The 12,765-nt window shown below is 46.5% G+C and overlaps 1 protein-coding gene across 1 annotated transcript in view; it reads left to right on the plus strand.

The window, feature by feature from the left end:
* Window positions 1–12,765, plus strand: part of EML6 (EMAP like 6) — a 744,128-nt gene that overhangs the window by 721,206 nt on the left and 10,157 nt on the right. The window contains 1 exon segment of the mRNA XM_030195849.1: window positions 676–829. Within this exon segment, the coding sequence (XP_030051709.1) occupies window positions 676–829 (154 nt within the window).

The raw sequence follows: 12,765 nt of genomic DNA on the forward strand, positions 1-12,765 counted from the left end.
TACAGGTACTTATTTTGGACCTGGGGTAATACTAACACAAGTTGGCATTGACACGCCTACGTTTAGATGCAACCACTTACACCATGTCTGTAAGTTGGTGTACCTAAGTTTGCCATTCAGTGCGCATAACTGTTAGTATTCTATAAGTTACATATATAAGATGGCACCAGGCCCATGGTCCACCCATGTGTACACCCCCCTCGCACTTACATGCTATAGCACTTAATATGCTACCTTATAGAATATGTAGCGTTAATTGGTGCATTTACACTTGCAAGGTGTGCATAATTGCACCTACCCAATTATAGAGTTGCCTTGTATGCAGTTCCAGGCCTCTTGTGTTTCCTGTGTGTAACATAAGAACTAAAATCATGGGATTGGTGAGTTCTGTGTTATACTCTCTGTATCTGTATTATTTTTGGTTTATATACTTTATGATGTCTGTGTTTTCAATGAAGTTTGAGAAACTCAAAAAACCCAAAAAAAACCTAAACTCATCTAAAAGAGCTACTATACCGAACCAAAGCAGAGAAGAAGACATGTTTTTTAGTTTAAAAAATTGTGGTTTGCACCATTATAATGTGTAGAAATAGTTCATAAAGAATTAGCATGTGCTGACACAGCAGATTTGGTATGAGTTGCTAATATGTTTTTTTAATTATTATTTTTAAACAGTATTCTAGGAGATGAAGTAATTGGAATCTGGCCACGAAATGCTGATAAAGCAGATGTGAACTGTGCATGTGTGTCCCATGCTGGTTTGAATATAGTTACAGGAGATGATTTTGGCTTAGTAAAACTATTTGACTTCCCATGCACTGAAAAATTTGTGAGTAAATATTTGTATCTACAAATTTCAACCAAGTACCCCAATTCTGAGCAGCAGAGGTTTTGAAATGGACATTTTATTGTTAAATGATCAATTAAAGTAGGCTACATATATTATAAAGAATGACACAGGGATGGAAACTCATGGTAAACTGGTAACAGAAAAAAGGTTGGGCTATTTACTGCAGGGGCAAAAGCAAAACTTTTTACTGCCCCAAGGGGAACAGTAAAAAAACTTTGCTCCTGCAGTTTAAAAAAAAAAAACTTTGATTACCTCTCCTGCAGGTCCAGCACCTCTGTGTCTTCTCCCTCCCTCGTACTTCTACCTTATGGAGCGCCAACAGCGATCCCCATAGGCCTGCTTTGGGACCTTCCCTCTGCTGGTCCCACCTTCCTGATGCAGCCTCCTGTTTTGCTAAAATGGGAAGTTGCATCAGAAGGCGGGACCATCAGAGGGAAAGCCCCAGAGCAGACCTGTGGGGAACGCTGTTGACGCTTCATATGGTAGAGGTACAAAGGTAGGGGGAGGGAGGGAGGAAGACACAAAGATGCTGGACTCAGAGGGAGATAGGGATGGGAGAGAGGTAATGTAGCCATGGGGTGGGGGGATTGGAGCTCAAGGGAAGAGGAGGTCCTGAAGAGAAGGGAGAGAGGTGCTGGACCACAGAGGGGAATTGAAGGGAAGAGAGAGAGGTGCTGGACCACAGGAGGGCTAGGACTAGGGCTGGAGATCTGGAGGGAAGCGAGAAACGCACTGGACCCATGGGGGAGGGTGGCTAGAGGGAAGAGAGTGAGGCGCTCAACCCACGGGGGGCTAGAGGGAAGGGAGAGAGGCACTGGACCCATGGGGGGCTGCTGGAGGGAAGGGAGAGAGGTGCTGGACCTGCAGGGGGGAGGGAAGGGAAGGGAAAGAGAGATGCCAAACCAATGGAATGAAGGAAGAGGGAGTGAAATACTGAACACACAGCGGAGGGAGGAAGGGAAGAAAGAGGGAGAGAGACACATTGGTGTAGGAGAGGAAGACAGGGGAGAAGCTGGACACAGGGAGATATTCAGAAACAGAGGGAAAATGATGGGTATGGAGGGGAGCATAGGGACAGGAACAGGAACACAAAGGGGAAATGCATGTGGATGGACACAAAGGGGCAATGCCTGACATGGGAGGGAGTATATGGACACAGAGGGAAGATGATAGACATGGGGGAGAATAGGAACACAGAAGGGAGATGCTGGAGTGGGGGGCATAGGGACACAGAGGAGTGATATTGGACAAAGGCGGAGGGGATAGGAATAGAGTGGTAGAGATGGACACAGGAAAGATGCTGGACAGGGAAGTATTAGGGGACACAGAGAAGGGAGATGCTTAACTTGGGAAAAGGTAGGCACACTGAGATGGAAGATGGATGGTGAGCATAGAAAAAGAAGAAATGTCAAATAGGACACCCTGGCGAGTGAGTTAAACGAAGACAGAGGGAAACAGAAACCAGAACCTGGGATCAACATGATTTGAAAAATAAAATGACCAGACAACAAAAGGTAGACAAATAATTTTATTATTTATTTTGTGTATCCTGCCAGAGCTGGTGTTAGATATGGTTGGGGCCCAAGGCATAAATTTGGGAGGGGACCCCAAAGTCCACTACCAGGCCGTGCCTTCTTCAGCTTCCAGCAGGCATAGGGCTCTCTCGGGGCAGTTGCCCTAATTGCACTCCCCTAATACCATCCCTGGCATGTGTGATCTTTATATTTTGCACAGTTTAGGAGGAAATTCATCTCTTTTTATTTGTTTGGTGTTGTACTACATGCAAGATGTGGCTTCTTGGGATTTTGGTTTAATTTCTGATTATCATTGTTGATCAGCTATTATGTATTTGGCATTTGTGTTTTGTGTGTGTGACCGAGATATTCTGTTAGCATGAATTTTCTATGTAGCATTCTGTAGTAATCTGGCTTGTTCAGTTTTCCTGATAGTGGGAGGGGGTTTTGTTGATCCTTGTTCTGTATTGTTTGTACAGAATATTGTTTCTTTATATACTTTAATAAAATGATTTAAATATAAAATCATAACTGTTCAATGGGGCAGTGATGGGGACAGGAACAGTGCTCACAGGGATGGGACAGGGTCATTCTCTGCTATTCTAGACCCAAGGGTCCTGAACAAATATCTGGTCAGAGAAAAATTTAGCATAGTTTCCCTGAGCGCTCTCCTTCCCATGATTCAGGAAAACGATTGACTATGATGTCAGGACTTAAAGTATGCCTATACCCACATACAGATACATTCCAGTCACAGGATAAATCTCAGATTTTGAGTAGGGCAACACCATTACTAGTATTGCATCCTGCCTTGTCTCGCCTCCACTCCCAGAGTCTTCACAAAGTGCCTTGCTGTAGTCACGGTATCGCTACACAGACTGGGTCATGTGTTTCCCTACCTAAGCAATTGTTTGGTGAAGAGCACATCACAGGAAGGAGCTCAGAAAGCAGAGAAGCATTCAGGTGCTGGAGCTACTAGGGTTTATTTTAAATTACCTCAAGTCCCATCTACTTCCAGTTCAACAATTGGAATTCATTGGAGCCCTGCTAGACATGACTCAGAGCACAAGCCTTCTTTCCAGCCCTCAGTGCCAATGCTTTAATAACCATTACTCAGAAGATTCACCAGAGCCAGCAGCTGTCAGCTCAGCAGATATTGAGTCCGCTAGGCCATATGGCATCTACTGTGCTTGTCACACCCATGGCATGCTTCAGTTTAAGGCAGGGCCAGTGGACCCTGGCTTCTCTGGCGTCAGACCACAAGGAACCTGACAGATGTCATCTCTGTCACTCCAGATTTAGTGAAATCACTCCTGTAGTAGAGCATTCAGCTCTATTTGATCCTGGGACTCCCATTCCAAATTTCTTCTCCTTACAAGATGCTGATGTCAGATGCACCCTGCCTGTGCTGGGGGGCTCATGTAGATGGGCACCACACTCAAGGCCTCTGGACCTGATCAGGAGGCTTGACTGTACCCCAACCTCCTGGAGCTTTGGGCCATTTGGAATTCTTTGAAGGCTTTCAGAGATCAGCTAATACAACACATTTATCTTCATTCAAACAAATAATATGGTTACATTGCACTATGTTAACAAGCAGGGAAGCACGGAATTGTACCTCTTATGGCAGGAAGCAGATGGAATGTGGCACTGGGCATCCGGTTAAGGCATGGTGCTCAGGACCACATACCTGGTGGCAGACAGCTGAACAGGATAATGTAACCGCATGAGTGGTCTCTCAAATGGGTGTTGTCCGGAAGATCTTCCGAGCATGGGGCACCCCCTTGGCGGATCACTTGGCCACTCATCTCAAAAACAAAGTCCCTCAGTTCTGTTCCACACTGGGATCATACAGCAGAGTAGCATAGGATGCCTTTCTACTTGATTGGGGAAAAGGTCTTCTGTATGTGTATCCTCCCATACCTCTTATGGAGAAAACTTTGCTGAAACTCCAGTGGGACCGAGAGACCATGATCCTCATCACACTACCTACTGTCCCAGGCAGATATGGTTCTTTCCACTTCTGGAGTTATCCTCCAAAGATCCATAGAGACTGGACTGTTTTCCAACCCTCAACACGCAGAACGAGGGATCTCTTCTGCACCCCAACCTCCAATCCATAGCTCTCACATCTTGGATGTTGAGGGCTTAGAACTTGCATCCCTTCAAGTGTATGAAGGTGTCGTCCATGTCCTACTCACTTCCAGAAAAGATTCCACTAAGAGGTCATTATAGTTTTAAATGGAAGAGATTTGCCATCTGGTGTGAAATCAAAGCCCTAGACCCTTTCCCCTCTCCTACATGAAAACTGCTTGAATACCGACAGTACATTTCCAAGTCTGGTCTCAAAACCAACTCTGTAAGGGTTCACCTCAGTGCAACTGGCACTTACCATCATTGTGTGAAGGTATGCCCATCTCTGTAGTGCCTTTAGTTGTTAATTTATGAGAGGTTTGCTTTTGACAAAGCTGCCAATCAAACCTCCAATAGTGTTATGGGACCTCAACATCGTTTTCACCCAGCTGATGAAAGCTTTTTTAGGGCCACTTGACACTTGAAGTTCTACCAACATTCTTCCCAAAACCTCATGCTCATCCTGGCAAAAGCTCACTGCACACCTTCGACTGTAAGTAAGCCTTAGCAGACTAAAGCCCATAGACGGTCCACCCAGCTTTTTGTTTCTTTTGACCCTAACAAGATGGAGGCAACCACCAGAAAATGCACTTTATCCAGTTGGCTAGCAGACTGCATCTCCTATACTTATGCACAGGATAGGCTAACTCTGGAAGATCATGTCACAGCTCACAATCTCAGAGCCATGGCTGCGTCGCTAACACAGTTGAGGTCAACCTCCATTGAGGAGATATGTAAAGCTGCAACATGGGCTTCAGTTTACACGGTCACATCTCACTACTGCCTTGAGCAGGATTCCTGATGCAACAGTCGGTTTGGTCAGACAGTCCTGCAAAATTTCTTTGGAGTCTAGAATCCAACTCTACCCTCCTGAGCCTATTTTCTTTTGTTCCAGGCCCTGCTTTCATCCTATATAATAATTCTTGCCTCCAACATTCTATGCGTCTGCCTGCCTGTGTCCGTAACTTTCTTCACAGATGGGCTCCAAAGCCCTAGCTGATGTCACTAGACCCATTATGAAGCATCCTATATAATAATTCTCACCTCCAACGTTCTGACTTGCCTGGCACCATTGCTCATTCCGAGTTAGTCTGCTAGGCTCCTTAGATCAGGCTGACATCACCGTAGCCATTATGATGTCAACTTCAGAACCCGGGGAAAAAAAAACATGCCTCACAACTGATCCATGTCCAGAGGAGCATCGCTGGACATGGGTGGCTGGAGGGGGGGCAGGGGAGAGAGGAGGGTCGCCGGACATGGGTGGCTGGAGGGGGGCAGGGGAGAGAGGAGGGTCACTGGACATGGGTGGCTGCAGGGGGGGCAGGGGGTCGCTGGACATGGGTGGCAGGAGGGGGCAGGGGAGAGAGGAGGTTCGCTGGACATGGGTGGCTGCAGTGGGCACAGGGGGAGGGGAGGGTGGCTGGACATGGGCGGCTGCAGGGGGAGAGGAGGGTCGCTGCACATGGGTGGCTGCAGGGGAGCCGAGGAAAACCTTGCTAGCGCCCGTTTCATTTATGTCAGAAACGGGCCTTTTTTACTAGTTTTACATAAGTTTTGTTAATTGGTTTTGGATTAGCCTTGCCTGTTGCAAGTCCCTATTGTCCAATGTTATTTTTTGTTAGCCTGATAGCTAGGGATTCTACTACTACTACTAACATTTCTAAAGCGCTACTAGGGTTACGCAGCGCTGTACAATTTAAACATAGAAGGACAGTCCCTGCTCAAAGAGCTTACAATCTAAAAGACAAGAGAACAATCTAAAGACAAGTGTACAATCTAGAGGACAAGTGAACAGTTAATCTGATAGGGTGGATAGACTGGGGCATTCTATATTTCTCAAGCGGTTAGGCGCCGAAGGCAGCATTGAAGAGGTGAGTTTTAAGCAGAGATTTGAAGATGGGTAGGGAGGGGGCATGGCGTATGGGTAAAGGAAGATTGTTCCAGGCATAGGGTGAGGCAAGGCAGAATGAGCGGAGCCTGGAGTTGGCAGTGGTGGAGAAGGGTACTGAGAGAAGAGCTTTGTCCTGTGAGCGGAGGTTACGGGCGGGAACATAGGGGGAGATGAGGGTGGAGAGGTAGTGAGGAGCCGCAGACTGAGTGCATTTGTAGGTAAGGAGGAGGATATATGGTTATATGTCCTGCTTGTTCTCAGGGACGGCAAGGTTAGTCACCTGTAGCAGGTGTTCTCCAAGGACAGCAGGACATATATTACCACATTCCCTCCCACCTCCCCTCGGAGTTGTATTCTCCAAGCTTTTCAAGTCAACTACTGGTCCCGTGCAAACAAGGCGGGTGGACACGCATGCGTGCGTCTTTGGAAGCTACCAAAAGCTTGTAGAAATAGAATACTGGGTAGTGTTCATGCCAAGCTCCATTGGATGATGTCACCCATATGTAGTAATATATGTCCTGCTGTCCTTGGAGAACACCTTCTACAAGTGAGTAACTTCGCTTTATTTACAGTTTTTAAGGGCCTGCTCCCCTAAGTTTCCCAGTCATATAGGATGTAAATGTGATGATGTGGAGCAATCTTTTCTATTGTTATTCTTAAGTCTACCCCTTTACAGCCTCATTTCATGATTTCCTCTTCTAGAATTTTCTTTCCACTAAAAAAGTATTTGCTTCTTATGCACTATTTACACCTTTGACATATTTGAATGTTTCTATCATATCCTCCCTCTCTTTCATTCAAGATATATGTAGTTAGGCTTTTGGTGCACATGATAGTATTCACCATTTAACAACCCTTCAGTCTGTGTCCTTTTGAAAGCACAACTTCCAGAACTGGGCACAATCAGATATAGTAACATAGTAAATGACGGTCCATCCAATCTGCCCAACAAGATAAACTCATTATACATGGTATGTGATACTTTATATGTATACCTGAGTTTGATTTCTCCTTGCCATTTTCAGGGCACAGACTGTAGAAGTCTGCCCAGCACTGTTCTGGCACTAAAATTTCTGGTTTAAATCAAAGTCCCTTAAAATGTACACTCCCAGCCCATCCATATCTATTCAGTCACAATCAGGGCATAGGCATAGAAGTCTGCCCAGCACTGGTTTTGCTTCCCAATTACTGGTGTTGCCACCCAGTCTTCGCTAAGATTCCGTAGATCCATTCCTTCTAAACAGGATTGCTTTATGTTTATCCTACCCATGTTTCTCTTTCATCTCCACCACCTCCCGCGGGAGGACATACCATAGATCCACCACCCTTTCTGTGAAAAAATACTTCCTGACATTACTCCTGAGTCTGCCTCCCTTCTATCTCAATTCATGTCCTCTAGTTCTACTGCCTTTCTGTCTCCAGAAAAGGTTTGTTTGCGGATTAATACCTTTCAAATATTTGAACATCTATATCATGTCACCCCTGTTTCTCCTTATCTCAAGGTATACGTGTTCAGGTCGGGCAAGTCTCTCCTCGTACGGTTTGCAATGCAAATCCAATATCATTTTTGTAGCTTTCTTTGCACCACTTCCAGTCTTTCTACGTCTTAAGCAAGATACGGCCTCCAAAACTGAACATAGTACTCCAAGTGGAGCCTCACCACTGTTGACTTTTACTCCTAGAAGAGGAGTATCTTCTGTCACCATAAGTTACCATCTCCTGCTTTCTACTGCTTCCACCTCTCTTTATGCACCCAAGAATTCTTCTGACTTTGACCACTGCTTTATCAAACTGTTTTCAAGCTTGAGAATATAAGCTGTAATGAGATCTCTCTTGGTTAGTGCATATTAGTATCGTCCTCTCCTCCCCCCAATCATGCATTGCTCCCTTGGATTTCTGCAACCTCAAAGTAGAATTCTATAGCTTTTTGCATTTAATCACCTGTCAGACACTTCAGATTTTCCTAGCTCACTCTTCATCAAGAATGTCCATTTTTTTTTTTTAAATTTAAATGAAGTCTTTATTAAACAGTAATAAAATACAGTGAACTCAGAAATCAGTTCTACAGTGTACATGTACAAAAATATAATGCCAAACAAAGCACCAGAGTCTCGCACATTGCTTTTCTGAAGTCATCCAGATTTACTTCGCATTAAACTTCATGATTTTTTTTTCCCCCCCCCTTGAAAGAGTATGTAGATATTGAATTGCCCCCTCCCCATCCCCCCCTTTATCAGTTCCCCCTTCCAACCAATCCCCAAGGATGCTCTCAATTCCCACATCTATACAGTCACTGCTGCTACTCTAAACCACTTTTGGTAGCTGCGAGAAAAGGGTTCCAAGTCAGGTGCCATCTACTTATCTGATGTGTTCGCTCCGCTCGGAGTCGCTCCATCTGGCACACATACCGTAGTCTATTGCACCACCTTGTTACAGAAGGGACTCCCCTCTGTTTCCACTGAGATGCAAGTACCACTCTCGCTGCCCCAACAGCATGACGCACCAACTCCTGCTGATAGGAATTTAGGCCCACCGCCCTTACAGAGAAGAGAAAAATCTCAGGGGCCCACTGAAGTCGGCATCCCAGCCAGGTCTGCATTCTACTATGTATCGCTTTCCAGTAGGCTCTGGCTTTGAGGCAATTCCACCACACGTGGCCCATTGTTCCCCGATGCCCGCATCCCCTCCAACACAATCCCGACGAAGACGGGTAAATCTTCTGCAATCTGTCCGGGGTGAGATACCAACGGTACAGGACCTTCACTGCATTCTCCTGCGACAGCACATGAGTGGACACCTTTGCCACCGCCCTTTCTATCTTCCCCCATTCCATCTCCCCAAGATTAACACCCAGCTCATCGTTCCAGCTTTTCCTGTGACGACTATAACACTGGACCTGGGCACCAACACTTCGATACAAACACCCAATCAGTCCTCGGGAGGTATGGAGTTTTTCACAAATGTCTTCCAGTGGTAACTTATCCCTTTGCATAACTAGTCTAACTGCCTTTGTTCTAAAGAAATGAGATAATTGAGTATACCCAAAGTCATCTACCCGCATACCCAGATACCTTGCCTGCAGTTCATCTAGTGATATCAGAGAACCCTCTTCAAATACTTGACCCCAGGTTTTGACCCCCTCCTTATACCACCTAGTGAAGACCCCCTCTGTGTTCCCTGGCAGGAAGAGAGGATTGTATGCTATTGGAGAGAACCGCGACAGAACGCATTGATGATTGGGGAACAGACTATCCCAGTAATGCAGTGTAACTCCTACTGACGGACAGGACTCTTCGTCCTTCGCCCGAAACGACCGCGGAAGCCACATAAGCGCTGCTAGTGGTACTGTGCCAATAGAGTACTGTTCTAGTTGCACCCACTGCCTGTCTGGATAATCTTGAAACCATTCAACCGCAGCTTTTCCCTGTGCCGCCCTATAGTACCAAATGAGATTAGGGACACCAAGCCCACCCCTCCTCCTACTCTGGTAAAGGAGCGTGCGCGAGAGCCTAGGCCGCTTACCCGCCCAGACGAACCTCACTATACGATCCTGCATGGAAGCTATAAATCGCCTGGGCATCATCACAGGCAGCACCTGAAATAAATATAACAGGCGCGGTAGAATGTTCATTTTAATAATCGCAATTCTGCCGAACCAAGAAACCCCTAATTCCCCCCATCTCTCCAGGTCAACTGCAATGTCTCGAACCAGATCTTTATAATTAGCCTGAAACAAGTCTGAAAGTTTGGGGGTCAACTTCACTCCCAAATAAGTAATATGACGATTAGCCCACTTAAAGGAGTACGACGCTTTTAAAGTCACCACCAGCTCTTCAGGAAGCGTTACATTTAAAGCTTCAGACTTTGTCATGTTCACCTTGAATCCCGAGACCGCTGCGTACTCATCTATAATACAATTAAGTCTGGGAAACGTGGTAAGTGGGCGGGTCACATACAACAGGACGTCGTCCGCAAAAAGGGCCATTTTGTGCATTCTACCCTCCATCCAAGCCCCCGACATCTCCGGATCCAGACGTATCCGAGAGGCGAAAGGTTCCATGACCATTGCGAATAAGAGGGGAGATAAAGGGCAGCCCTGTCGGGTGCCTCTGTGGAGTGAAAACAACTCCGAATTACTGTCATTGACCCGTACACATGCTCGTGGAGAGTTATAAAACGCCTGTATCCAACTCCGAAAAAGTCACCCCAAATCCCATGACCTCCAGTACCCGATACATGTAGGACCAGTGGACCCTATCAAAAGCTTTTTCAGCGTCCAAACTGAGCAGACAGAGTGGCTTTTGATTTCTCTTTGCAAGGTACATAAGGTCTAGCGTACGCCTAATATTGTCCATCGACTTACGATGGGACACAAAGCCCACCTGGTCTGGATGTATCAGGACCGGAAGCAAGGGCGCCAGGCGACTTGCCAGCACTTTAGCTAGGATTTTAACGTCAGCATTTAAGACCGATATTGGTCTATAAGACCCACATTCAGTAGGATCCTTACCTGGCTTGGGAATGACTGCAATCCAGGCCTCCATCATAGATGGAGGCAGCGTCCCCCCCGCTCCCACCTGGTTAAACAGGTCTGCAAGCAGTGGCGCCAATTCGGGCGCGAATCGCCTGTAGAATTCACTAGGGAGCCCATCCAATCCGGGAGACTTGTAAGAAGGCATGCCAGTAATAGCCTTCTGAATTTCTATGGAGTTACTGGTGAGTCCAACAATGCCCTTTGCTGGCTGGTTAAGGAGGAAAGGTCACTTTCATCTAAATATTGCCCAATATCCTCTGGGGAGGGGTTAATCTCCTTTGCGTATAATGTCTGGTAGAATTTCCCAAAGCATTCACGTATTTGTTCAGATTTTCCTAACATTTCTCCCTTTCCATTACGAACCTGTTTAATCATACGATCAACTTTTTGCCTACGTAATTTAGTAGCAAGAAGACGTCCAGCTTTGTTCGCAAACTCATAAGTTCCCACCTTGTATTTTGCTTGCATCAGACTAAGTTGTTCTAAGTATATAGAGTCTAAAAGCAGCCTCTCCCTCCTCAGTTCCTGCCAAGCCTGTGGTGACCTATTTTTCTTGTGTTGCCCCTCTAGCTGATGGATTTTCTCCATACACGCTGCTATCTGCGCCCTACGTATCCTAGCGCGCCTGCTAGCTAATTGTAAGAAATATCCTCTAGACACTGCCTTCATAGCATCCCATACCATGGGCATCCCAGTTCCCTTGCCAGAGTTAAATTCAAGGTACTCCTTAAGCATATTCCTGTACCCTTCCACCACCTCCCCTTCCTGTAGTAGACTAGTATTTAACACCCATCTCTTTTCCTTCAATTCCGCCCTGATGGTGGAGAGGGAGACCCATACTGGGGCATGATCTGATAATGTCACACTTTCAATGCCAGCCTCAGGTCCCCTCTCCACCAAGTTTGTGTCCAGGAAAATGTAGTCAATGCGCGAATATGTCTTATGAACTGGGGAGTAAAACGTATAGTCCCTATCTGTCCCGTGTGTCAGTCTCCACAAGTCCAGTGTGCCCAGTGATGCAGCCAAGGATGCCAGAGCCTGTGATTCCTTGTTGCCTTCCGCCCTGGGGACTCCCGAGCGGTCTAGGCGAGTATGCATCACCGCATTGAAGTCCCCTCCCATTATCAGGGACCCCTTAACAAATGTTGCCAAGGTGTTCCGGACCCTCGCAAAAAATTCTGCCTGACCACTGTTTGGGGCGTAAATCGAGGCCACTGTTAAGGCCACCTGGTCCACTATCATGTGTATAAATATGTAGCGCCCCCCTGGATCCCTTCTGACCTGCTCAACCTGTGCCGCCACAGAAGAACGCAGCAATATCGCCACCCCTCGTTTTTTGGAGCTCTCCGCAGAGGCAAAGTACGCCCCAGTATAGCCCGGACAGGAGAGGAGTCGCTCATACTTACGCCTCAGGTGTGTTTCCTGAAGCAGGACCACGTGTGGTTTGAGCCTCTGCAGTTCTCTATAAAACCTCTGTCTTTTCTGAGGCATGTTTAGCCCCCTTACATTGTATGATATTACTTTCAGATCAGCACTCATATCTACATGTAGATATTTTTCCTGTTACCATTACCTTGCTCGCAGTGCACTCCCTCTTTTAGAGCCTCCTCAGTTAGTTGCAACAATGTTAATCTTCTGAAGGAATTATTGATAAAACCCCAGTTATTCCAAGAACCCTTCCCTCCCCTACCTCCCCGCCCACCCTTCCCTCCCCATAACTCCCAAACATCCTTCACAAACATAACCCCCACCAATCCGGGTCCCAGGGCCCGGACTGGGAACATCCCCTCTGAAGTGCCCTACAGAAGAACAAACAGTCCCCCCGAATCCTTGTGCACAGCCC

Source organism: Microcaecilia unicolor, chromosome 3 (assembly GCF_901765095.1).
Source record: "Microcaecilia unicolor chromosome 3, aMicUni1.1, whole genome shotgun sequence".
In the NCBI taxonomy this organism is placed as follows: Eukaryota; Metazoa; Chordata; class Amphibia; order Gymnophiona; family Siphonopidae; genus Microcaecilia; species Microcaecilia unicolor.